This window comes from Prorops nasuta, unplaced genomic scaffold, assembly GCF_024137725.1.
Source record: "Prorops nasuta isolate Cenicafe-Biocafe unplaced genomic scaffold, Cenicafe_Pnas_1.2 PNAS00053, whole genome shotgun sequence".
NCBI classification, from domain to species: Eukaryota; Metazoa; Arthropoda; class Insecta; order Hymenoptera; family Bethylidae; genus Prorops; species Prorops nasuta.
The window spans coordinates 36,818-59,636 of record NW_027116850.1 but is presented as its reverse complement, the minus strand read 5'-3'; the positions used below and the strand labels follow the sequence as shown (position 1 = coordinate 59,636).

Genomic DNA, 22,819 nt, shown 5'->3' with positions numbered 1-22,819 from the left:
AAAAAACCAGTCTCATCAAATGAAAAGGTACTTTATATTATTGAGGACAGACTTGAGCATGCGCTAACATTAATATATCTTTTTTTTCTTTAGGAAATCTAAGTTCACGACCTGCTAGACGCGCAACTTCAAGTTCTCGCTCAGCTAAAGCTAATTCCATTGCTACAACACCACCACCGCTTTCATGCTCTCTCGCTACCCAATCTAATGCCATTTGACTGCGCATATCATCGTCCAAGGCACGATGGCTATAATGTGCAACCACTTCTTGTCTACTGCATTGTCTTTCCCTCATTGCTTTTAATGACCCATTCCAATGAAGCAACTGAAAAACAGTCATAAGCTCTTGGAATTCCAGCATTGTCCTTCCTCGATTACATTCTAACATAAAACGAAATGCACCTATTCCAGTATTGGGATCTTCTTTGTCATTTCCATTTCCCTAAAAATATTCATAATACTTGTAATGCACCGACAATAAATTTTTTAATAACAGTTTTACAATAAGCTATTACCTGTGCTTGACTACCAATGCCATTGGATGTTGAGGAAGGCTTAGCAAAACTTGCTCGAGCTTCAGCCACAGCTTTTTCAATAAAATCGTCGGTAATTTTCCTTGAAGGATGCTCATTAAATACAGAATTCATTAGAGCAATTTTTGCAGCTGAGCGACGAGCTTCTGCCTTTGTAGAACAATTTTGAAAACTACCGAAGCAGGATCCTCCAGGAAGCGTAACATAGCAGACATAAGGTGGACTAGCACCAGGGACAGATTCATAAATAACTAATGCACCATTCCTCAATTCAGTACCTCCACTCTGTTTCATTTGCCAAAAATCTTGCAAAGCTTCAACAACATTAACTGAAATAAAAATAAACATAATGTATTAACACAACAAATATAAAATATAAGATATTATTCCTACCTCTCCCATAGCCTTGTGTATGCTTAACAAAACTGTTAACAATAGCATCAACAGCTTCTCTTAATGCTTGTTTTGCATGTGCATCTATCAATCCATTTGTAACTCCCATATTGTCAGGAACTCTAGACTTTGTCTTCACCGGCATCATGCCTTGTTCTAATTTTCAATAATCCACAAACATTTATACTAGAAAAAAATATTCTATTAAAAGCTTTTGATTATATGAAATTACATGTATATCATTTTCTAACAAATAACAAATATTTAATAGTGTTAAAAATACATTATTCTATCACTTGACTAAACTGTCGACAGATAAAATGCAAAAATTAAATTATAGAGATATAATCAGATAACCCACTGAATGTAATACAGAATAATGAGATTTAGCAACTTTAAGAAAAAAGCATTAATATTATAACAACGTTGATTGAGGAATGTAGGGATAATCGCAAATCCTCTGTATCTATAAAATTTGCAAATACCTAGGATATGTGAGATAATGCTGATGAGTATCGTGCTCGTACAAATTTCGTATGTGAAACTCAGGACTCTGATTTGCGAAGCTTAGAGAATACTGTAATGACAAGGCACACATCAGAAGTGAATAGAAATTCAGATGTTCCGCCTGTAAGAGACCTCAATGCTAAAGAATTCGTGTAAATTACTCTCCGATCGGCGCACCGAGGGCTTGCAGGATCAAATTGCAAGACACATATAACGCGTTTAATGACCTCGAACCACTGACGATTTCCAGAAAACCAGGGACGTCTACAGTGACACAGAACCCTATTCAGATTGGTCCTTTTTTCCAAACGTTTGTTTTAAATTTCTTACTATTTCTATGAAAATCCTACTTTTCCCAATAATCTAAAGTAGCAACTAACTTTTGTTAAAAATCAATTCAAAAAATTATTCGTAACATCTTCTTTATACCTATAACATACAAAATATGACTTTTCTCGAGACAAATCGTAACATTAAAAATTCATAGCTTGATTTTAGGTTAAGAAAAGAACTATAATTTGAGACATAATTTCATGAAATAAGTATTAAGTTTGGTGTGTCGTTTTGTTAAAGAAGTAACTCCATCCCTGAAAGGACACAGAAGGAATATATGCCTGAAGTCTGAACTCTGACTGTAGTACAAGTCATGTGTGTATGCGTATACATATACTCATATGCTAGGCTTTCTATATGCATCAAAATGTCGACAATCGTGTAACAAATCTTACGTAGTATGTATTATGTTCTGTTAAAATTTATTATTAAGAGCTACATAGAAATTTATACATTAATTACTTCACGTACTAGCAATACCTGTACTATATATTCTCTCTACGTGCATGTGTTTTTGTACCTTCATAAGCGACGGCCTACACACATATATATATATATAACGGTGCATAAATGTCATTCTGGAAAACAAAATAAATATTGAAACAATACATCCATTGGGAACAAAATAAACAGATAGTTCAGCCGAAATTCTTTCTTGCATTTGTGAAGGCGAATGAAGCGCCCTACCTAAATTATCTATCAAACTATCTATCTCAAAACTGTCGGTAAAAAACATTCGGCGGCGGCGACAACGAGGTTGGTTAGATAGAGTATTCCAGAGAGCGACCCCCCCCCCTTCCCGGCCATATTTCGCCAGCGCTTTAGTTTTAAAACAGAAATCTCTCTTACCAGAGAAAAAAGAAGATATTTTACCGCGCGCGTAACCTCCAACACTTTCCAGGAAAATTATCACCAGTATGACCACTGTAACAAATTTTCTGATGATATGTAAGTTTTGTTTTTTAAAGTATAGAACAATTAAAAGTCGGAAAGATAATTAGCAAAATAATCATGAGTAATTGACCAACGGCAAAACTAAGGAAATGTTTTGTAATGACATGCATATGTAATGTATATAGTTAATGCATATAAAAGATAGGTATTTTGTCAAAAATAAGTTATTAATTAGGGTTAATTTGAGAATAGAATTTGACGTAATCGGGTAAAAAATAGAAGTTTTGCTTATAAGATACGGTATTCAATGAGGTATACGTATAAGGAAGAATAAGGAAATGAAATTAGTGTGTACGAGAGGAGGATCGGTATGCGATACGTGGCAGGATGTTGTTTGAGTTGAACGATTGGCGGGCTGGGGCAAATTTAGGCGCGTACCTTTCCCGCGTGGTTTGCTACGTAAATGCAGTACCAGATGCATATAGGTGTGCACATGTGTGCGTATGTGTGAGGTTGTTGCGTCGAACGGATCAGCTGAGTGCCAGCTGTGCTGCGTGCGCCAGCCAATCAGAGAGCCTAAAATCTAACACAACAGTGGCGCCCCATACCCCCCACAACACAACACACAACCCGGTGCTTCAGGCAAGCTTCTTTAGTGGATACTCGACAACTCTTTCACAGACAGCGTTCCCGCAAAATGCCAAAGTGTAAATCTCTCATCCCAGTTTCATTTTGTTAACCATCGCCAGAGCTTTGTTCTTTTTAACAACTAAGTGAAAGTCCAGTAGTCATCGATTTCTGTACAAAATCGCCGATTGCTCGAGAAACGATGTAATCAAGCGGGGAAAAAAGGACGTGTGGAGACTTATCCTTTCGCAGCCTTATGCAGAAATTCTGTCTAATATTCGGCCCTTTTTTTTGACAAACGCCAGTTTTTCATTCAAGTAAGTAAGAACTGGAAGAAATAACGCGCTTGTTTCGTGTTTTATGCCGGGATATATGGCAAATTAATTAACAAAATAAGGAGACAAAACTGGACGTGCCAGATGGAGTTTGGAATTTCGCACTCCTGAAAGTCTAAGAAAATTCGACAATTTGTGGAAGTCGACCGGTATAAGAGGACTCTCTAGAAGTGTTTATCCTAATTTTCAAGAAATTTAAAAAATTTTCTATTTTATGTGAGGTTATGTTTAACCTATAGAGGGCGTCACAGTTCGAGACATACCAAGAGTAGCAAGTAGGGGTTGGTCGTGTTTTCGCGCGCTGGTCTCCCGCGCTTCAGGATTAAATAAAAGTATTTTTATTAAGATTATTGTATTTCAAATCCTCAAAAAGTTTGAAATTGCACGATAAAATATTGAAAATATTAATGTCTTAACTGGAAAATTTTCAAGTGCTTACAATGATATAATATAAAGAGTCAAAATCAGTGAGGACATCGTGCATTATGGCGATGGAGAGTTTGTGAGCTTGGCGCGCTCCTCTTTCATTTTTTCCATTTCATCCTCAAAATCCTTATTTGTTTTGCAATAAAACCAGTGCTACATCCAAATAAAGTATTGGCGAACTTATGATATTATTTATATCGAATTTTGTATTTATTGTATTTTTCGGACACGTCGACAATTTCACACAAGATGCCACAGACAAGGTTGGTAAAAAACTCATTATTTATGTACTTTTAATTAACAAATCATTTTATTTTTACGTGGACGACAAAACCTTTATTCTGAACTACAATTTAAGGGCTCAGAATAAATATTGGTCTGCTATAGACTGACTAATCATATATTGAACTTACGCCTATAACCTTCCTTAAATGGACAGAATATTTAGAGCAATGTGAAAATCATTTTTATAACTATTAATGAATTTATCAAATTCATAAGTCTGAAATAAGCTAAGAGAGAGTAAAAGATGGTATATATTTTTCAAAAGATTTTACAAAATTAATTTTATTGCTCGGTTTATGATCATCAGTTGAATCAAGATTAGATTGGTCTGTTTTTTCTTGGTCTCTACATTTATGTTTCACTTTATATTTTTGAAAATTCTTAAAATATCGGCTTTTAAGTAATTCAGATTTTTTTGTATACAGCTTGCAGGAGAAGAAAGCAATGCAAAGTTATTTGCAAGGTGGCAAAATGGTAACACAGTCTGTAAAACGTAAAAGACGAACTACTGAACTTTCCGAGGATTCAGAAAATATATATCCCCCTAATAAAATACCAGCAGTATCTCAGAATACTTATGTAGATTCTTGCCATTTACCATGTTCAACTGAAAGTCAATATCAGGTATCACCATTGAAACAGCAGCAGGAACAAGAGCCAGCATCATGGTCAGAATTAAGAAGCTCGACTTGTTTTCTGACCCCTTCGGCATCAAATAGTACAAATAGTAGACCTAGTCCATTACCATCATTTCCATGGGCTGATGGGTCACAAGTGTGGTCCTTACTATGTTTAGGAGACCAGAAGACTATAACCCAGAGAGATCCACAAATGTTTCAAAGGCATCCATCATTACAGCCTCGCATGAGAGCCATTCTCTTAGACTGGTTAATAGAAGTATGCGAAGTTTATAAACTACATAGGGAAACTTACTATCTTGCAATGGATTACATAGATAGATATTTGTCAATTCACCAAAATGTACCAAAAAATCAATTACAGCTCATAGGTATTACCTGCTTATTTATAGCAGCTAAGGTTAGTCAAGTTTATTTCTGATTATTGATATGGTATAGTAGTTACTAAAACTAAAAGAGAATAATTAATTTTCATATTGCAGGTTGAGGAAATATATCCACCTAAAATATCAGAATTCGCATATGTTACTGACGGGGCATGCACAGAGGAAGAAATCCTTGGAATGGAGCTTATAGTATTGAAAGGACTTGGATGGAATTTGTCTCCAGTTACAATTCCAGGGTGGTTGAATATTTACATGCAAATCGAATCGGGAGATTGGACCAGACCAAACGCATTTATTTACCCGCAATATGGAGGATTGCAATATTCTCAGGCTGCTCAACTTATAGACTTGGCTACCCTCGACGAGGGCAGCTTAAAATATCCTTATAGTCATATTGCCGCAGCAGCCGTTTATCATACGCAAGGAAGAGAAAGTGCCTTGAGAGTATCGAAGCTTCCTTGGGAACAATTAGCACCTTGTGCCAAATGGTTAACTGCTTTTGCTTCGACTGTCGCAGAAGAAGAGCCTCAATTTCTTTTGAGGTCCGCTATACCACCAAGTGAATCACATTCTGGCTCAGGTTTAAGGGCTACGGTACCTAATATAGTAATGGACGAATCGCATCGTATCCAGACTCATGTAGTGGATTTGAATATGTTAGAGAAAGCACAGCAGCGATTAACAGGCGAACTATTATTGCTTGATATAAATGAGCATGATACAAAATTGGACTCGGTTCAACAAAGTCCAGACAAGAGTGGCATTTTAACTCCACCTTCCAGTAGTCAAAAAAATTCTCCGTCATCGTCCCCACGTTATTTGCCACAACTGCATCATCCGTATACATAAGGTCAATAGGATCAAAACTATTCTGTATCAATGTTTGATTGCTCGTAAAATTGTTTATATTCATTATAGCAGTGTTCAAATACAGTTTTCTAGTGTTTTCATTGGTACGAAGCATATTTTACACATGTAAAAATACGAAAATGCATAGTAACTATAAAGTAGTTATTACAGCATATAATAGCGTATTTAATGGCATTTTGTTATTTGAATCAATGCCATATGCAATAGAGTTTCTTACTTAGAATAAGGCTAATAGTACAAGATGTCAACTACTTTTGAAATTAAACGGAGTAAGTGAGTAAGGGTAATTTAATATTACATGTTTTACGACAGACATTTCAAAAAAGTGCCTTGTATCAAGACAATCTAAACGTATGATAGCTGATGGTGATGCCATGAATGGCTGAATTCTGTGATGCGCAAAATGAATTTGTTACATTCTATTAAATTTGTTAAGGTGAGATAATCTTTATCGATCCCGTCAACGTAGATAGGTAATAAACAAGTTGTCCTCAAAAAGTGCTCTTTACAAATAGTTTTTATGATTTTTAAAGGAGTTAAAAGATTTGTGAATAGTATTCTTCTTTTATATGATTATCTTTATTTTAACGCAACGTATGTATGGTATGTATGTCAATAGCGGAATGAATGTTTGTATATTTTCATTATGAGAAGAAGTGTAACAGCTAATTATAGAGAAATGTACGTGTTGATGAGTGAATAATGAAAATGGCAGAAATAATATTGAAATTTAATTAAAGAAGTACGATTTAAAGTTGTCGTATTTAAAACTTCTCATTGGTTTGTATACACATTTATATGAAAAGTTTGACAATAAATACTTGGAAGAAATAAATAAGGCTTATCTCTAGTAACTTTTTTAAATATTAAAGAGTCGTGTATGGGTGTTATTTTCCTTTTACTTTATGTTTTTCTCATAAAAGTGTGGGACTCTGAACAGAACCCCTATTTTTTTAACGTTTTAAATCGTACAACCTGTTTTACCGCTGGAGCAAACTGTGGCGCCATCCTCTATTCAGAAATAAGCTTGTACTAGCCGTCAAATGCTCTCTGATTGGTTCTCGATTTTACATTTAAGTTGTCAAATGCTGTATGTCCGTTATGAAAACCGAAAAGCAGTAAAGGAGTGTGTCACGTTTTAACGGTTACGATTTTTCCTTTCGCTTTTCTATGAATGTCAAGCTGTGATTATATTTACTCAATAACGAAAAAGTTTATCTTGTAAAATCGCGGAAATCATCGGTAAAGTGAGAAGCAATAAATTAGCACCTTTATAGTATAGAACTTCTGAACGTGTCATAGTGTGTCGAGTAACCAAGAAAACGCGAAAAACTTTATGAAGTAATTTTTATTTGATTTTGTTTATTACGATAAGTGTCGCATGGACTAAGTTTTATTTTTTTAAAGAAAAATTATAGGATTATTAGATATTTTCAAAAAGGAAGAAAATGTCAAGTCCGAAGACGCCGAATGGCAATCGAGAGGGAACCAGAGTGATTTTACGAGAAATAACTGCCAGTCTTCACAATTCATCTCCCATTTCGGCTCATCGCAGGAAGGTAATTAATAAAAGTTAATTGATGCTTAATAGGGGAATTATGATGCCTGAAGTAGTCATATATTTATATCGCGAACAAATCCTCTCTCCTAGTTCTATTTCTTCCTCCGCTTTGTATATATCCTCGAAGTGGTCTACCGCCAGGTCGTTTAGAATCGGTTAGACTGGAGGAACTATCCCTATAAATAAACATCTCCAGGAGGAGAACCTTGAAGTAAAAATAAGCTTTACTTCCCGGCAAAATATCATTCGACAGATGGAGTCAAAGATCGTGTTAATAGGACGTTCACCGCTCTCGCTGGTTTTACTCATTTTTCGTAAACTTATCTTATAGCTAAAAGTCACGAACCAGAAAAGGTTAAATTATAAAAAAAAAAATCCTTTTGCATAAAATACATTCATTTAGCAGAGCCTGAATTTAACAACAAAACACATGAATAAAGAGCAGAGTAAATTAGTATTATGTGGGAGGAATACAAGGAAGGATAAGTAAAGAAGAGTGATCCTTGGATATCGGAAACTTTAGTTTAAATCATATAAACTATATGATTGGATCGAAGTTATGAAAGGGATAAGGAAAGGGTATAGAGCTGGTAAGAGTGATATATGTTTGCTGGAGAAGAAGAGTCTGAGTTATAAATAATAGCTGCATGGCATATGAGAAGAGGCGGAGTAACTAAATAGTTGCTAGGCAATTTCGGCATTTATGCGAACTTGAGAGAAGCAGTAGAAAATTATTCTTTCCTCCTAAAATTGAAGAAAGTCCGCGAGAAGGCAAATGAAAAGCATAGCTCGATCTTCTTGGCAATCGATAGGTTAATCACTATACGCCCTCGAAGCAATTGAGTCAGTGGTGAAAAAGCTAAGTATTTTTGTGTCTCATAAAAGGTTAAGGATTTTTTCTGCATTATCGGGGAAAGGTGGTTTTCTTTGGAGTGAAGTATACGTACTCCAGATAGCGCCACCGGAAACGGTCCTTTCTCCTAATAGTGGGGAAACGTGTCGATAGAGTCCAGCAGCGCGCGGTAGAGGCCGAGGCAGAGCAGAGCACTTCCATTTCCATAGTTGGTGATGTTAATAGAATGTTGTTGTGTGGAAGGAGGGCAAAGAAGTGTTAGTACATATCGCCGTGGCACGGCGAAGGCGATGATCTTACGGTGCAGGCAACACTTACCAAACGTGTCAAGTGTTTTCTTATCGTGCATCGTGAATCAAGCACGTTTCAGCAGGAATCCTGATCAGTGGCGACCACAAAACTCGTCGAATCGTTAAGTCGAGGTGAGACTAGAAGGCGGCAGCCTCAGTTTCGGCATTTTTCCTCTATTGGAACGCTGCATTGAACCGTTGACAGAGAATCTCGCGTGTAGTCAAGTATCGACTGGAGTGTAGTGTATACATGTGGAGAATGCGTCTATGCTAATATTAGATTTTTTTTCTACGCGATCATCAAATACCTTTTGGCGCAAAGCAAAGCACGCTATAGATTTAAGCGAATCTTTGCTATGAATAGATTTTGGTCTTCTCGCATTTTCCTGGATAGCTGGACACACCCTGGATAAAGAACATTACACGGGCTTCTCTGTCATTAACGCCAGATGAGAATGACTCATAGAAGAAGGAGAGAGAGAGAGAGAGAGAGAGAGTCAGCGTTCGCGCTGTCTTCGCCTCTTGTCTCTTGTAAAGAACGCTCCGAATAAGGAGATATCCGCAGTTTTTTTACTCTCTCCTCCTGTGCCCCTGCCCCCTTTTCTTCTTTTTCATTCGTCCTAATTCTGCATATAATATACTTATACACTGATCGATCAATTATTGGCTCTTTCGTTTTACCTCGAGCATTCTCTTCTCACCAGTCCAATTAACGCTCTAACACTTTTTCCTTTCTTATCATATATAATTCCTTCCAAGTAGTCTTCCGTAATTTCTATCCAATTCTTAAATTCAATAATATGTACGTTCCAGTGGGACTACACAATGCAGTTTGTTTATATACATGTATATATATATATATATATTCAGTTCTGCGGATTATAGCGCTACGTGCGCCAAGAGGCAACGTTGCCTCTACACTCGTATACTATATATCAACAATGCTCGAGTTTTTTTCACATCCCTTCGTTGGAATTCTTTTCTATTATAGTTGATCTTAGCCTAAAATATAAAGCGTTACAGTTTAAAAGAGAAGTTAGCAAGTAGAATCTCTGTAGAGTTTATAGAAGGGGGTGAAGAGAAACCCCAATTGATTTCTCGTAATAAAAGTTTGACTTTCTACACCTTATTTGTTATAAGATGATATATATATTTGAGGTTTGGAAAGAGACGCGAGGATTACAATAGCAGCCCGATGCGCTTGTGATTCGCGATTCGCGCATTTGTTAGAGATGAATTTTCGCTCTGGTTGCACTGCATATAACTGCCAAAACGCCAAGTACCTGTAAGAGTACATGTAATGTATAAATCACGTCCACTCGTGCCCACCTCGTCGATTGATTTTCATTTATGAATGAAAAATAAGTGCGGTAAATGTATAGCTGCAAACGATATTATGATAAATCTATTGAGAAAAGCTATAGAGTTTTTTTCACGCGAGTGCCTCGAGGAAGAATCGAGAACGAGCGGCCGGCGGCATCTTTAAAGTTTTAATGAAACACTGGAGTTTCATATATAGGTGATATATCGCGACATTTTTTTTTCTACATAATTAATTTAGGCGTTGGAACGAATTTGTTCTCAGCCCGTCACGTTATAGGCAAAAAGTCTCTCTCTCTCTCTCTCTCTCTCTCTCTCTCTCTCTCTCTCTCTCTCTCTCTCTCTCTTCTTTCCTTGATATATCTTATTATTAGCCTGCATTGACGGCAAGCAAGATGGTTGCGCAATTCTTTTAACGAAATCTGCAAGAACGAACGTCGTGTGCCAGATGATGATCGCACGTTCCCCTCGCGGGCGGTCTTCTTATATTTACTACTCAGTGAACGTACGTCGCGAGGTTTGGACTTGGGTGTATCAGTATAAGAGAGTACGCGGTGTTAGCGCTAAGAAAGGAAGAAAAAAGAGAAGAAGAAAAATCGAAGATGGATTACATCAATAAGCTATTACACCGACCCAGCTCGAGATTATCCAAGTCTCCCTTGGCCATTCATCAGGTATATAATACGTCGGAAGACAGTTTGATGAATGTTTCATCGCGCGTCCGAAAATTTTACGAAAAATAAAATCCCCAGTTTCGCAAGGTCCTTTACTGCAAAGGAAGAATTGGTCATGATCACACGCGATACGCAATATGGGTATTACTTTAAATACATGACACAATTGATCGATAATATAAATCTATAATTTTCGATTGCAATCGATGGACCATTTTGTTTCCGTTATATTGTGTCTCAGCGCTGCCCCATAGGAAATCCGAAACGTAAAATACCAGCAACGTGATAGTGGGCCATTCCACGTCAAAACAGACAGATTTCGGAGTACAACACCGATTTTTTTTTTAAAAAGATGTGTTAATATATAAGAAAATACAAGACTTTTGGCGCTAGTTTGAGTCAAAAATCTTTTTTCGTTTCGGAGATACGAGCTGTCAAAGTTTGCAGTTTTACTGTTTTTGGTAAAAACACGTAATCTTTGAAAATTTTTATCTCCTAAACGAATAAAGATAGAAGACTCTGGCTGGAACGAGTGTACTCAGAAAGAATCATACTTTCTTAGAAAAATATAAAAAAAGACAGTTTGTTTTAATTGGTTAAAACTATTAACAATTAAAATAAACATTTGAATTAACAAATGTGTTGTCATGCTCTGACAATTATAAAAAAATATCAGAAATGTTCCTTGGAATGTCCTCTACAAAGAAAAAAATTAAAACGCGTATACTCTCTTGGTGTTCATAGTGAAAAAAAATATTTTATCACGACGCGCTCGGCCAGAAGCGTCGTTCGAGCGGCGTAAACCGGTGAAGCGCATGCGTAACTGAGCGCGACTAGTCTCTACATGTCGGAATCCATCAATCTATGAATAATGCGAGCTAATAACATGTTTTAATTGTTTGTTTATGTTTTTATAAATATTATAAATTAACAATATATTTATTATTATTCTGCTTTATAAGCAGTCGTTATTTATTTACAAAATAATTAGCAATAAGACATTTGAACATGGCATTGAATATACAAATTATATACTAATTTATATTTACATATTTTATTAAATTATGGCAGAAGAAAATATTAGGAATATGAAATTTCTGTACTGAAAATATTTAACAAACTTTAACAATTGTATAATTATCTGATTGAGGAAAAGCTTTAGTTTGTAATTGTGTCTTTGAATCTATCGTTAAAAATGCACGATAATTTCAAGTTCCTTTAACTATTTTCACTTTTCAAAAAATCTCGTACGAAGTGTTTTAATAAGCATTAAAATAATTTAAACGAGATTTTTTTGAAAAGTAAAAATAGTTAAAGGAACTAGAAATTATCGTGCATTTTTAACGATAGATTCAAAGACACAATTACAAACTAAAGCTTTTCCTCAATCAGATAATTATACAATTGTTAAGGTTTGTTAAATATTTTCAGTACAGAAATTTCATATTCCTAATATTTTCTTCTGCCATAATTTAATAAAATATGTAAATATAAATTAGTATATAATTTGTATATTCAATGCCATGTTCAAATATCTTATTGCTAATTATTTTGTAAATAAATAACGACTGCTTATAAAGCAGAATAATAATAAATATATTGTTAATTTATAATATTTATAAAAACATAAACAAACAATTAAAACATGTTATTAGCTCGCATTATTCATAGATTGATGGATTCCGACATGTAGAGACTAGTCGCGCTCAGTTACGCATGCGCTTCACCGGTTTACGCCGCTCGAACGACGCTTCTGGCCGAGCGCGTCGTGAAAAAATATTTTTTTTCACTATGAACACCAAGAGAGTATACGCGTTTTAATTTTTTTCTTTGTAGAGGACATTCCAAGGAACATTCCTGATATTTTTTTATAATTGTCAGAGCATGACAACACATTTGTTAATTCAAATGTTTATTTTAATTGTTAATAGTTTTAACCAATTAAAACAAACTGTCTTTTTTTATATTTTTCTAATAAAGTATGATTCTTTCTGAGTACACTCGTTCCAGCCAGAGTCTTCTATCTTTATTCGTTTAGGAGATATAAATTTTCAAAGATTACGTGTTTTTACCAAAAACAGTAAAACTGCAAACTTTGACAGCTCGTATCTCCGAAACGAAAAAAGATTTTTGACTCAAACTAGCGCCAAAAGTCTTGTATTTTCTTATATATTAACATATATTTTTAAAAAAAAAATCGGTGTTGTACTCCGAAATCTGTCTGTTTTGACGTGGAATGGCCCTAGTACAAGTAGTGTCCGCGGAAGGAGAGTGAGTGGATGATTGGGAATCGTGCGTGTCGTCGTGTGCGCGCACGCACGCAGGGCTGACTTTTCATTCGCAATGATGGCACAAATCTCTCACAAACAGACAGACAGGCAGAAAGTGCATCCACTGCATGCGCACCCAACCTCTCTTTCTTCACCCTTTCCTCGCTCCTCCTTCCCATCGTAAAAGATTTTTCTATTGCCCGTCCGTCAAAGACATTAATGTTTGTTTATTTTTAGAGTGGTAACGGAGAGTCGTCACCGTCGAAGGAGCCGGGACACGAGGTGAAAGTATGCTTCGCGCGTGAATTCGTGGATGTCGAGTCCCTGGCTGCGCCCGTTCCCGAGAGTATCTCATCGGCAAGCAGCGCTCCAAGTTTGTCCAGCCCTCCTCTCAGCACCAAGAACTTCAAGGAAATATGCACGGATTCTGCCATTCACTCTCCAAATGACACCTTCAACTGTTCTTACGTCAGCAACGATATTGTTGGGGTAGAAGATCTTATTCAAGCTTGTGCCGATATCAAGCTAAACGCAGAAAGCGAGTGCAACGCTTCATTGACACTTGCAAACCTGCAAGATCTCAGCCACGATCAAACATTCTTATCAGCGGCCGACGAATCTTACGAGAATCCAAATAAATGCGTTCCCGCCACCGTTTCCGATGATTCGGAGGACGATGTAACGAAACCAGCTGAAAAGCAACCGAATCTCAATGTAACTCGAGAGCTTCCTAAAAGTCATCAGGTAGCTCCAGACAAGGATTCTCCTCTCATCTCAAACACACAGGTATTTGAGGAGACGCCTGCTACCCAAGTTAAAGATAGATCTTTGGTACCTTACGTGTCAGTCCAAGAGAATTTATTTGGAAGATCCATCGGGTTTCTCGTAAAAGACTCCAACGACTTAACAAACTATCAATCCTCTAATTATTTTCAATTGATAACTGAAACTTCTATTGAGTCGACTGAAGCACATCTAAAGAAGAATAATACCTCGTTGAACAATCACACTCCAGCAGTAAATATATCAAATAAAGAGACAGAAGGTGTAGAGGAATGTGAAGCTTCTATTGTATCTCCCAATACATATCTCCAAGCAGAATTTCTTTCGCGCGTTTCGGAAGCCCCGTTATCATCATTACCTACTCATTTAATCCCCGTTTCGTTGGCGCAGGATTATAGCAATAATCAGGAGACAAACTTTAAGCCTGACAAAACTTTGCATATTAAAAGAAACATAACACAAGAGTCTTCTTCTCCTATTGACGCTCCGGAAGAGATAAGGTCTCTAACGCAAAAGCTCCTCAGCAGTTCTATAGCGAAATTAGAGGCTGATATCACAAGAGAAGAATTGTCTTTAGCTTATCCAGATCAAATAGTGCTTTCTGAAACTCGAGTGATCCAAGGCATTGCAAATGGCGAAGAGGAAACAGTAACTGATCAGACTGATATTGTAATAGCAAACCCAGGCTTAAGCCCTGAAAAGCAAAGTAGCTGCGATCTGCCAGTAAACCAAACTGTAATTATCGACAGTCTGACGCATTTGAATCGAACCAACGATACTGCGCAAAATATCAAGGAACTTGATAATAGTTCTACAATTAATCATCAACTAAATACCGAAGGTAATAAGCTGCTCAATGAAACAGTTACTATCTCATTGCAAACTGAGACAACTTACGATAAACTGTCCGAAACAGTCACTTTACATGACTCGAGTAATAGGGAAAGAAAACTTTTTAATAAAACTGAAGAAATAGACCCCAAGGAAAAAGTCGGTCAAACTATCGATGAATGTACAGAAAATAGTTCTGACAATTATTTTTCAATTGATGAAACAGAAAGATACGGGCTAACAGAAAACGTTTCAGAAAAGCCTTTACCGATTGGTAATTTAGAAGATACTTTAACACTGGAAGATGCTGCAATAAATTTAGATACCGTTAACGATTTCGAACAATTTAATGATTTTAAGCCACAACGGCAAAGTACTGGCCTTGCAACGGATCAATGTAACATTGAACAATTAAAATTAGCTGCTCAGGAAGTTGCTAAGGACATAATTAACACTTCGTTAAACGAGGCTGATGAGAGTGACCAGTTTGCCGGCACAGGTTGCGAAAGTAAGCCTTTGCTCTAATAATACCGTATCTCAATATTCCTTATTGTTAAACTTCATATCTAATGATAAATTTGAATTTTCAGTTTTCGAAGATCCGACGAGTTTCGACTTCTTACTCGAAAAGGGTAAAACAATTAACCGAATCCGAGATTTAAGAGCAGAGTCTTTGTACATTAAGTTTGATCCATTGATATCAAACACCAATATGTTGCCACAAAGCAATAATCAGGCCATTAATGAAGACCACAGTGAGAAAAATGAAGCAACGTTGCCTAGTGTGGGAACTCCAACGCGCAGTCCAGCTCTAGCAGCTATAGACAGGTTGCTCTTTTTTAGTCCCATTTCAAGCACAGTACAGAATTCACAAGATAAAGAAGCAAAAAGTGTAAGTTTCAAAACTATTTTACACTATTTTTCAATAAAATAGGCCTTATCCAAACGATTCCCTTCCACAGCCTGTTCAGCAGTCGAAAATTGATTCAGAATCTGAGGTTTATAAAAATATAGCAAAGGAGCTAGAATTAGTGAGAGCAACGGTACTTGAATTAGAGGATCAAATTGAGAAACAAAACAAAGAGCATGAAGCTGAACTGGAACGACAAAAGGTTTCTTTTCAGGAAAAAATCACAAAGCTGCAGGCACAGCTGGCTCAAGAAATTAAGAGTAAAGAACAAATGACGTAGGTTTTATCAATTAATTTACCAATAGCATAATAAATCAGGAATGAAGCCAAATTATTTCTTATTAATATTATTTCAGTGTTGTTGTGGATGAGTATGAAAAGTCGATTAGTCGATTGGTAGCAGAAAGGGAAAGGGATCGTACAGCTTCCGAACAAGAAAAAACGAAATTACAGGAGGAGCTACAAACGGCAAATCATCATTTAAACAATACAGAAGCAGCCTTCAATGATGTCCACCAGAAATATGAGCGATTGAAGGGAGTTGTTTCTGCGTACAAAAGTAATGAAACTGTTTTAAAAGAAAGTATTCAAGAGAATGTAGAGACAATTAAAACACTGGAAAATCGTTACGATCAATTGAAAAATCATGCAATGGCCCAGCTTGACAAGTATGTATTGCATGATATTACGTAAGCCAAATATTCGTTATTTGCACTAAGGCTTATTAAATTTATATTTATGATGCTTCATGTTTCAGAGCAAATTCGGAATTGGATGCAATACGAAAGCAACACGAAGCTGAAGCAGTGAAATTGCACGCTATGGTCAGGAAAGCAGAGCTCAAAAGCAATTCTCTTGCAGAGTTAGTTGAACAAAAAACTAAAGAAAACAAAGAGCTTTCACAAATAATAGATGAAGTAATAGCGAGGGTTGGTCGGCAAAATGCAGAATAAGGAATAACGCTGAAGAAAGTCTACCCCTGCTGCATTGCGTAAATCACCATAGTTGGTTTCCCCTATGCACTAATTGTGTACATAAAACGTATATAAGAATATGCATAAATATATATATATATAGCGCTAATGTATAGTCGTACTTATAATATGCGTTGTATTTTAAATAATTATTACTACTTGTGTTCTTTTTAAGGAAACACCTTTTATTAATTATTTATAAGTTGCAAAATATAATATTTTATTGCTAATCAAAACAGACTTATCAAACGATAAATGACAAAATAACCTTTCATTTAGAACAGATTTATACAATAAAAACAATTTAACTCGGAGAATTAGTGGTAAGACTAATTTTAATAACAACTATATATGGTACAAATTTTTTTTATCTATACGTTTAATGAAAAAGTAATTGTATATAGTTATTTCGATAATGTTGTAATATGACATTAAAATCTGTAGAATTTACACAGTCAAGTCAGTGGTGTTGTATTAATTAAAAGCACATGATGTTTTGCTAATTTTAACATACGATCAGAAGTACTACCAGGCTTCCGTGGTATATTTCGATTTTCAAGATCAGGCATAAACTTTTTAACGGTACGTGCTAAACTTGATGCGTATTCTTTAAATTGTGGGTGACTCATTCCGATGCCTTTACCTCGCAAAGCTTCAGCCACTGCCCATAACAATTTCTAAAAATACAGATTTTAAATGACAGTGTTAACAATCATAATGTTTCATGAATTTTTAAACAAACGAACCTTTCTATGAGTGTCACTGAGTTCCGTTTTTCCTTGACTAAACGACGTCTCTGTTTTAGAGATGATTTGTGTTGCCGAATGTTTCTCATGGGTGAAAGAAATCATTGATTTTTTCTTGAATTCATGGGTACAGTCAAAGGATAAGCTCTTTGCCCACTTGTACCTGTGTCCTTCTAGTTCCTCTTCAGGTTTTCGTTTTCTAGTCTCCTCAATATTTTTAAGACTGTCAATGGCATCGTTATCTCTCTTTTTTGGCGTAGGAAACAGTGCCCTCTTTATTGTATGAGAAGTGGCACCATTTCCAGTTAAGATTTTACTAGGTCCTGGCCGCTCAGTGGGTGGACTTTGAAAAAGTGCGCGTTTAGACGTTTCCAACTTTGTTTTTCGCGGACTTGGACCTTCCAAAGTTAATCGTCTTACAGCCCTTTTCTTAGCTGACCCTCTCGGGCTCTTGCCTCTAGGACTTTTACCTCTAGGACTTTTACCCCTAGGACTTTTACCTTTCTTTAGCAAAGGCAATCTATAAGAAATGGTAATGCAAACCAAATAAAATTATAATTGTAATAAAGATTTAATTTTCATAATAAAGTAAAATTTTGTTCACGTACCTCACGTTCATATATAATTGTTTTCTATCCATTAATCCTAAGCCTTGCAAATTAGCACTAGAGAATGTACGTCTCCTCCTAGTCAAATGATTCAACCGTTTTCCTGGGCTTTGGCTACTATCTCGTTTTGCTAAAAGACTTCGCTTCCTAGCACTTCCTGGGGCTTGTTTTGAAAACCATACATTACAAGTTGACTGAGTTTCAGCTCCAACATATCGCTCGCAGAACTTGAGAGTTAAACTTTCAAAATCTTCCACAGATTTGTTTCGATTGTAGCTGCAACAATTTTTGTATCATCAATTTATTTAACATTTAAAAGATTATTTGACTTTACTAATAATTTACTCACTGTATACCATAAAATTTATGGGAATATATATCAGGCCATGTCAAATTTATCACTTCCTGTTCACTAGTACTATTATATAAAAAAGACGAATGATCTTGAGAGTGTTTTGTTGATACCGGCGTCTCAATGCTCTCAGTCCTTTTAACATTAGTATTTACACAATTTTTGGATAAATCTTTAGTTACATTTACAGTCAAATTAGGCAAACAGCTCATGTTTGTAATATTATTATCTACATTTAAATTAGCTCTATTATCACTATTATTTTGTACATACATGTCACTGACAGATGTACAGCTTGGTACATCACACTCATTAAAAGCATCAGTCAAGTTTCTAGAACCAGTTCTTGTGCGTTGATTACTGATATTATAGTTAATAACATTATTTGTCTCACCAGGAGGATCAATATCTTCTGTTGCCTCTGATATTGGAACAGGTGCCCAAAACAAATGATGATTTTTTTGTATATGATATAGAAAATCTGTACAATCATACTGGCATATTGTGTGCCTTGGTGGAGGTGGAACTCCACATAAAAATTGATTAATCCTAGATAATAAATAACAATCGGAGCCAGTAATCAACTCAGTTTGTGATAATTGTTTTACATTTGACTTCAATGATTCAGAAGTACTTGATTTATTTATATTAGTATTGTGAATTTCTTCTTCAGAATCACTGTTGAACATTTCTGGACTGGAAACGTTCGATGATGATTCTCCCTTTGCCGGAGTTTCATCTGATCTATTTCTATTACAATCCATTGCATCGTCTCTATAATATAAAAATAATATTATGACAATATTATTTAATGAGCATCTTTGGTATACACAGAGTATGTTGATTATTTAACCTTACTGAAAAGTACACTACGGGAAATCGGGGAAATTGGTTCATGTATGGTTCAGCTATAGTGTAATAGTATATATCGCACTATCATATGTTAAAGTACAGAGTGAAGCTAGCCTAACCACACGCGAATTGATTTTCGACTGTGTGTGTAATCACTTTAATGTATATTATGGATGTGCGTGCATTAATATGAATACCTTGAAATGTAGTAAGCATTCGGAAAAAGAAGAGGTAGGTGAAAAGAAAATTTCTTTTAGGTATTAAATCGCTAAAAGTGAAATATTCTAATAAAAGTCCAATCATTATTAGAACACAATCAAATAAATATAGGTATGTACATCAACGAATCTATGTATAGTGTGTGTTTATATTTCACTATGGCCGTGTTCCAGAATTCACTGCCAGTACTGCGGATATCGTTATATCTTTGTCAAGAATGAAGCATTGAAAGAAGACAGAAGGATATTCCGCAGTACTGCCAGTGAATTTTGAAACACGATCTATATCTGTTGTAAGACCGTAGGGAAAGTTATGTAAAATCCATTAACTGCATATATATTAAATGCTTACCAAATAATTATTTTTTAAACAATATCCTTCCGGATAAATGACGAATGCACAGCGAGAGCCGTGGGAGGTATAAGTATATAACCTCTTTGGGCTCTCCAGGGTGAAATTCTCGAGGTACTTTGAGGCGAGCCCGGCGAGACTAATGAATGACTCCAGTCAGTCCAGTCCAGACTCCAGACCAGAGACAATCCACTGTCCAGACGTCCAGTCGGTCCAGTCACTCCAGTGTCTCCAGTTCAGTCAAGAAAGTCTAATGGAGACGAACGAGTGTGCGCTGCTGCCTACTGGTGGCCTGATCACTGTCTAACCTAATGTCAATTTAAACGTCTAGTGTAAAAATTAGTCTTGACTTCTTTTTCACTGTTTATCTTTTGTACACCTTGTCCCCCGGTTCCTCAAGTTTTTAGGACTCCCACTCCCATCCTCTCCTAAAACCACCACTCCTACACACATTTAAACTTAAATTTACTTATGAGTGGCAATAATAGTCCAAATCTTTATTTTTTTTTTTAATTCGTCTTTTTTTCGTTTCATTTTGCCATTAACTTATTACCGTTTTCCTCAGTTTTCCTGTACCTAAACGGTGCATCCTGCGTATACATATACAATATATACATATATGTATGTTTATGTGTTATGTATATATGTACATACATACCTAAGGGCCGGTTTTTCCACCTATTGGTAAAATTTATCTGCTTGGTAAAATTTACAAACTGTAGTAAATTCTATTCAATTTCAAGCTTTACCAAACGGATAAATTTATCCAGACGTTTGCCAATAGGTGGAACAACTGGCCCTAAGAGTGGTAATATTGGTAATAGTGGTAATATACTTTTCGAATAACTTTTCTGGACAATCATTCCCCGTATATAGGCCGGTATTCATAGTCGTTACTTATATTTAAGACCGACTTAAGCATAAGTTATCTTTTTCTATTACTGTTAGGTGAAAAAGGACAATCGATACTTTAAGTCAGACTTAAATATAAGTAACGACTATGAATACCGGCCATAGATATTTAAGATATAATAAATTAGTATAAATTTTAGAATAGCACAAATTGTACTATTCTTGTAATTTCCTCTTGTTTAATTTGTTTGTTTTTTTTTACATAGTATATCCTACATATTTCCGAGCTCCACAAGTTTTTCGACTAAAAACTAATTTGTAAAACGTAAAACTGTAGAGTTTTTACGTCATATCCGGCCGTGGTAGCAAAACTGTTCAGAGAGGTAACTAGGTAAGTCTAGTGAAGTGAATCAGTCCGTTTGTTTCTTTTCGCTGCACTATCGAACTAATGCAATTAGTTGAAATAAGAGAGACAAACATGTTTTCTCCACTCTAACTTATTGCACTAGTGCAGCAAACAGCGAAAAAGAACAGACCTAGTGACAAATGTGAAGTCAGTGAACTCTTCTTTTATATAAAAACTGTAGAGCAATTTTTTTGTACCGTCTACTCCGTCTATTCTTGCCCACCTTCTCTAACAATATTTCATAGTTTAATAGTATTGTAAAGTACTAACAATGCAATAATTCTCTCGTTTCTCTTTATTTTTACTTCTATCATGTTTCGTCCCCTCCTTTTTTTATGATTATCTACACAGTGTGCTAATCTGTGCTAAACATACAGCGCCGCGCGCCCCTGATGCGTCCTACACTATTATACTGACTACACTCTACCTACACTACTCTGCAGTCTGCACTGCCTAGTGCCTACACTGTGGCCTGCACTGGCCTCCACTGGCCTACAGGCTATGTACATACTACAGTTTCGGCCATTAATCTTGCGTCAGGCGAGGGGAAGTAGAAATTAAAGGGGTGAAGGGATATCTAGGGAGTTTGTCCGTAGCTGTCAAATGGCGCGATTAACCCTCAATTATGGATTGTAAACAAAAGTAATATTTTCGGAAAACGATTGCGGAAAAGAAGGAAGAATTTTAATACATAACAGAGAAGAAGAAATATATCAAATGAGTATAAATTAATAAAAAAAATGAAAATTATTGTGAATTTTTAAGAAAATATACTTTGTGGCTATTTTATTTTTGTTACAGGTGAAATCCTGTTATGATGGCTTTCTATTAAGGAAAAAAGTTCTTATAAACAAATAAGTGCAAAAGCATTAAGATATGAAGTATTTCTGTGTGGCCCAGTCATTTCGATAATTGTGACTTAATGTTATGATAGTGAATGTGTAAGCGATTAGTGTATATACAACAAACTCTTATTGTAAATTTAATAATCTTGTATGACAATGTTTTAATTGCTATTATTTTAAATTAAAGCTAGTTTAATTAACATATTATTTTTATTTCATCCCTTTCACAAAATTCTAAACACACATGGTAATTACCTATTCTTGTAGTAGTCATATATTCGTTAAATTACTTACAGAATTACAGCTGTTTATATTTGTAAAGCATAGCTGTTTGTTGCAATGATTTTTATTATTCAATGTGAGACAAATTGCATTGGGTTTAGGCAAATGTCTTATTGATCCGCCACATCCTTCCATATCTTATGTAATATTTATTTGCCTTGTTAGTTCTTTCTTTTAGTTTTCAAAATATACCAATATTTTTTTGCTATTTTTATATACACTCAGATATGGCTATTCTATTGAATAATTAATCTTATAAATGTCAAGATGATTGGTAAACCATTGTTCTATTAAATTTGAAGAATGAACACTTGAATTATTTTACTTATAATGTTTGGCATCTCTTCCATAGGATTTATATTTGAGAGGATGTTGTTCTCCAGTACATTTAAGTATACTGCTGAAATCATCTTGCTTTTAGCTTCAAATAATTCACATTTGGATATCCTTCCTCAATATATAATACATATTTTGTTAGTCCTATTTGTTTGTGAAATTTATCTGTTCTAAAACCTTAATTAATCCAGTTACTAGATATATAAAATATCATTTGCAAAGAATTGATATCTTTCTATCAATCTTAACAATATCATAATAGATGAAATGAAATAAG

The 22,819-nt window shown here is 35.4% G+C and overlaps 4 protein-coding genes across 7 annotated transcripts; 2 read left to right on the top strand and 2 right to left on the bottom strand.

The window, feature by feature from the left end:
- Window positions 1-25: 25 nt before the first annotated feature.
- On the bottom strand, window positions 26-2,502 carry lft (lowfat). Its single transcript, XM_066744897.1, has 10 exons — window positions 2,376-2,502; window positions 2,014-2,020; window positions 1,874-1,944; window positions 1,784-1,796; window positions 1,595-1,697; window positions 1,454-1,503; window positions 1,352-1,392; window positions 927-1,082; window positions 516-862; window positions 26-442 (listed from the first exon to the last, which is right to left on the bottom strand). Exons 1-10 carry the CDS (start codon window positions 2,500-2,502, stop codon window positions 38-40), a joined length of 1,320 nt encoding a protein of 439 aa, XP_066600994.1. The 3' UTR covers window positions 26-37.
- Window positions 2,503-3,333: 831 nt separating this feature from the next.
- LOC136784355 (G1/S-specific cyclin-E1-like) lies at window positions 3,334-7,053 on the top strand. The gene is made up of 3 exons (XM_066744944.1): window positions 3,334-4,311; window positions 4,759-5,371; window positions 5,454-7,053. The coding sequence occupies exons 1-3, from the start codon at window positions 4,298-4,300 to the stop codon at window positions 6,204-6,206; spliced, it is 1,380 nt and encodes a 459-aa protein (XP_066601041.1). The 5' UTR covers window positions 3,334-4,297; the 3' UTR covers window positions 6,207-7,053.
- Window positions 7,054-7,358: 305 nt separating this feature from the next.
- Window positions 7,359-16,674, top strand: tacc (transforming acidic coiled-coil protein). The gene is made up of 7 exons (XM_066745025.1): window positions 7,359-7,568; window positions 7,669-7,786; window positions 13,433-15,317; window positions 15,400-15,701; window positions 15,772-15,995; window positions 16,076-16,387; window positions 16,477-16,674. The coding sequence occupies exons 1-7, from the start codon at window positions 7,564-7,566 to the stop codon at window positions 16,670-16,672; spliced, it is 3,042 nt and encodes a 1,013-aa protein (XP_066601122.1). The 5' UTR covers window positions 7,359-7,563; the 3' UTR covers window positions 16,673-16,674.
- Window positions 16,675-17,144: 470 nt separating this feature from the next.
- Window positions 17,145-19,959, bottom strand: mi (minus). 4 transcript variants are annotated; one of them, XM_066745030.1, is made up of 6 exons: window positions 19,253-19,433; window positions 18,673-19,173; window positions 18,397-18,534; window positions 18,048-18,323; window positions 17,440-17,959; window positions 17,145-17,370 (listed from the first exon to the last, which is right to left on the bottom strand). In XM_066745030.1, the coding sequence occupies exons 1-6, from the start codon at window positions 19,294-19,296 to the stop codon at window positions 17,149-17,151; spliced, it is 1,701 nt and encodes a 566-aa protein (XP_066601127.1). In that variant the 5' UTR covers window positions 19,297-19,433; the 3' UTR covers window positions 17,145-17,148. The 4 variants fall into 4 exon arrangements, with proteins under 4 accessions (XP_066601127.1, XP_066601124.1, XP_066601123.1 ...); XM_066745027.1 differs by lacking the exon at window positions 19,253-19,433 and adding an exon at window positions 19,822-19,959 and having other exon boundaries at window positions 18,397-19,173; XM_066745026.1 differs by having other exon boundaries at window positions 18,397-19,173.
- Window positions 19,960-22,819: the final 2,860 nt, after the last annotated feature.

Coding starts and splice junctions, on each gene's coding strand:
- lft (XM_066744897.1), bottom strand. CDS start 2,502: ATGTTTTTTACCGACAGTTTTGAGATAGATAGTTTGATAGATAATTTA. Junction 1,083..1,351: donor CCCTACATTCCTCAATCAAC/GTTGTTATAATA, acceptor ATTGAAAATTAG/AACAAGGCATGATGCCGGTG. Junction 443..515: donor GCATTGGTAGTCAAGCACAG/GTAATAGCTTAT, acceptor GAATATTTTTAG/GGAAATGGAAATGACAAAGA.
- LOC136784355 (XM_066744944.1), top strand. Junction 5,372..5,453: donor GCTTATTTATAGCAGCTAAG/GTTAGTCAAGTT, acceptor TTCATATTGCAG/GTTGAGGAAATATATCCACC.
- tacc (XM_066745025.1), top strand. Junction 7,787..13,432: donor TTTCGGCTCATCGCAGGAAG/GTAATTAATAAA, acceptor GTTTATTTTTAG/AGTGGTAACGGAGAGTCGTC. Junction 16,388..16,476: donor GCAATGGCCCAGCTTGACAA/GTATGTATTGCA, acceptor TTCATGTTTCAG/AGCAAATTCGGAATTGGATG.
- mi (XM_066745026.1), bottom strand. CDS start 19,296: ATGAACCAATTTCCCCGATTTCCCGTAGTGTACTTTTCAGTAAG. Junction 19,174..19,252: donor GTAGTGTACTTTTCAGTAAG/GTTAAATAATCA, acceptor TTTATATTATAG/AGACGATGCAATGGATTGTA. Junction 17,371..17,439: donor TCAGTGACACTCATAGAAAG/GTTCGTTTGTTT, acceptor CTGTATTTTTAG/AAATTGTTATGGGCAGTGGC.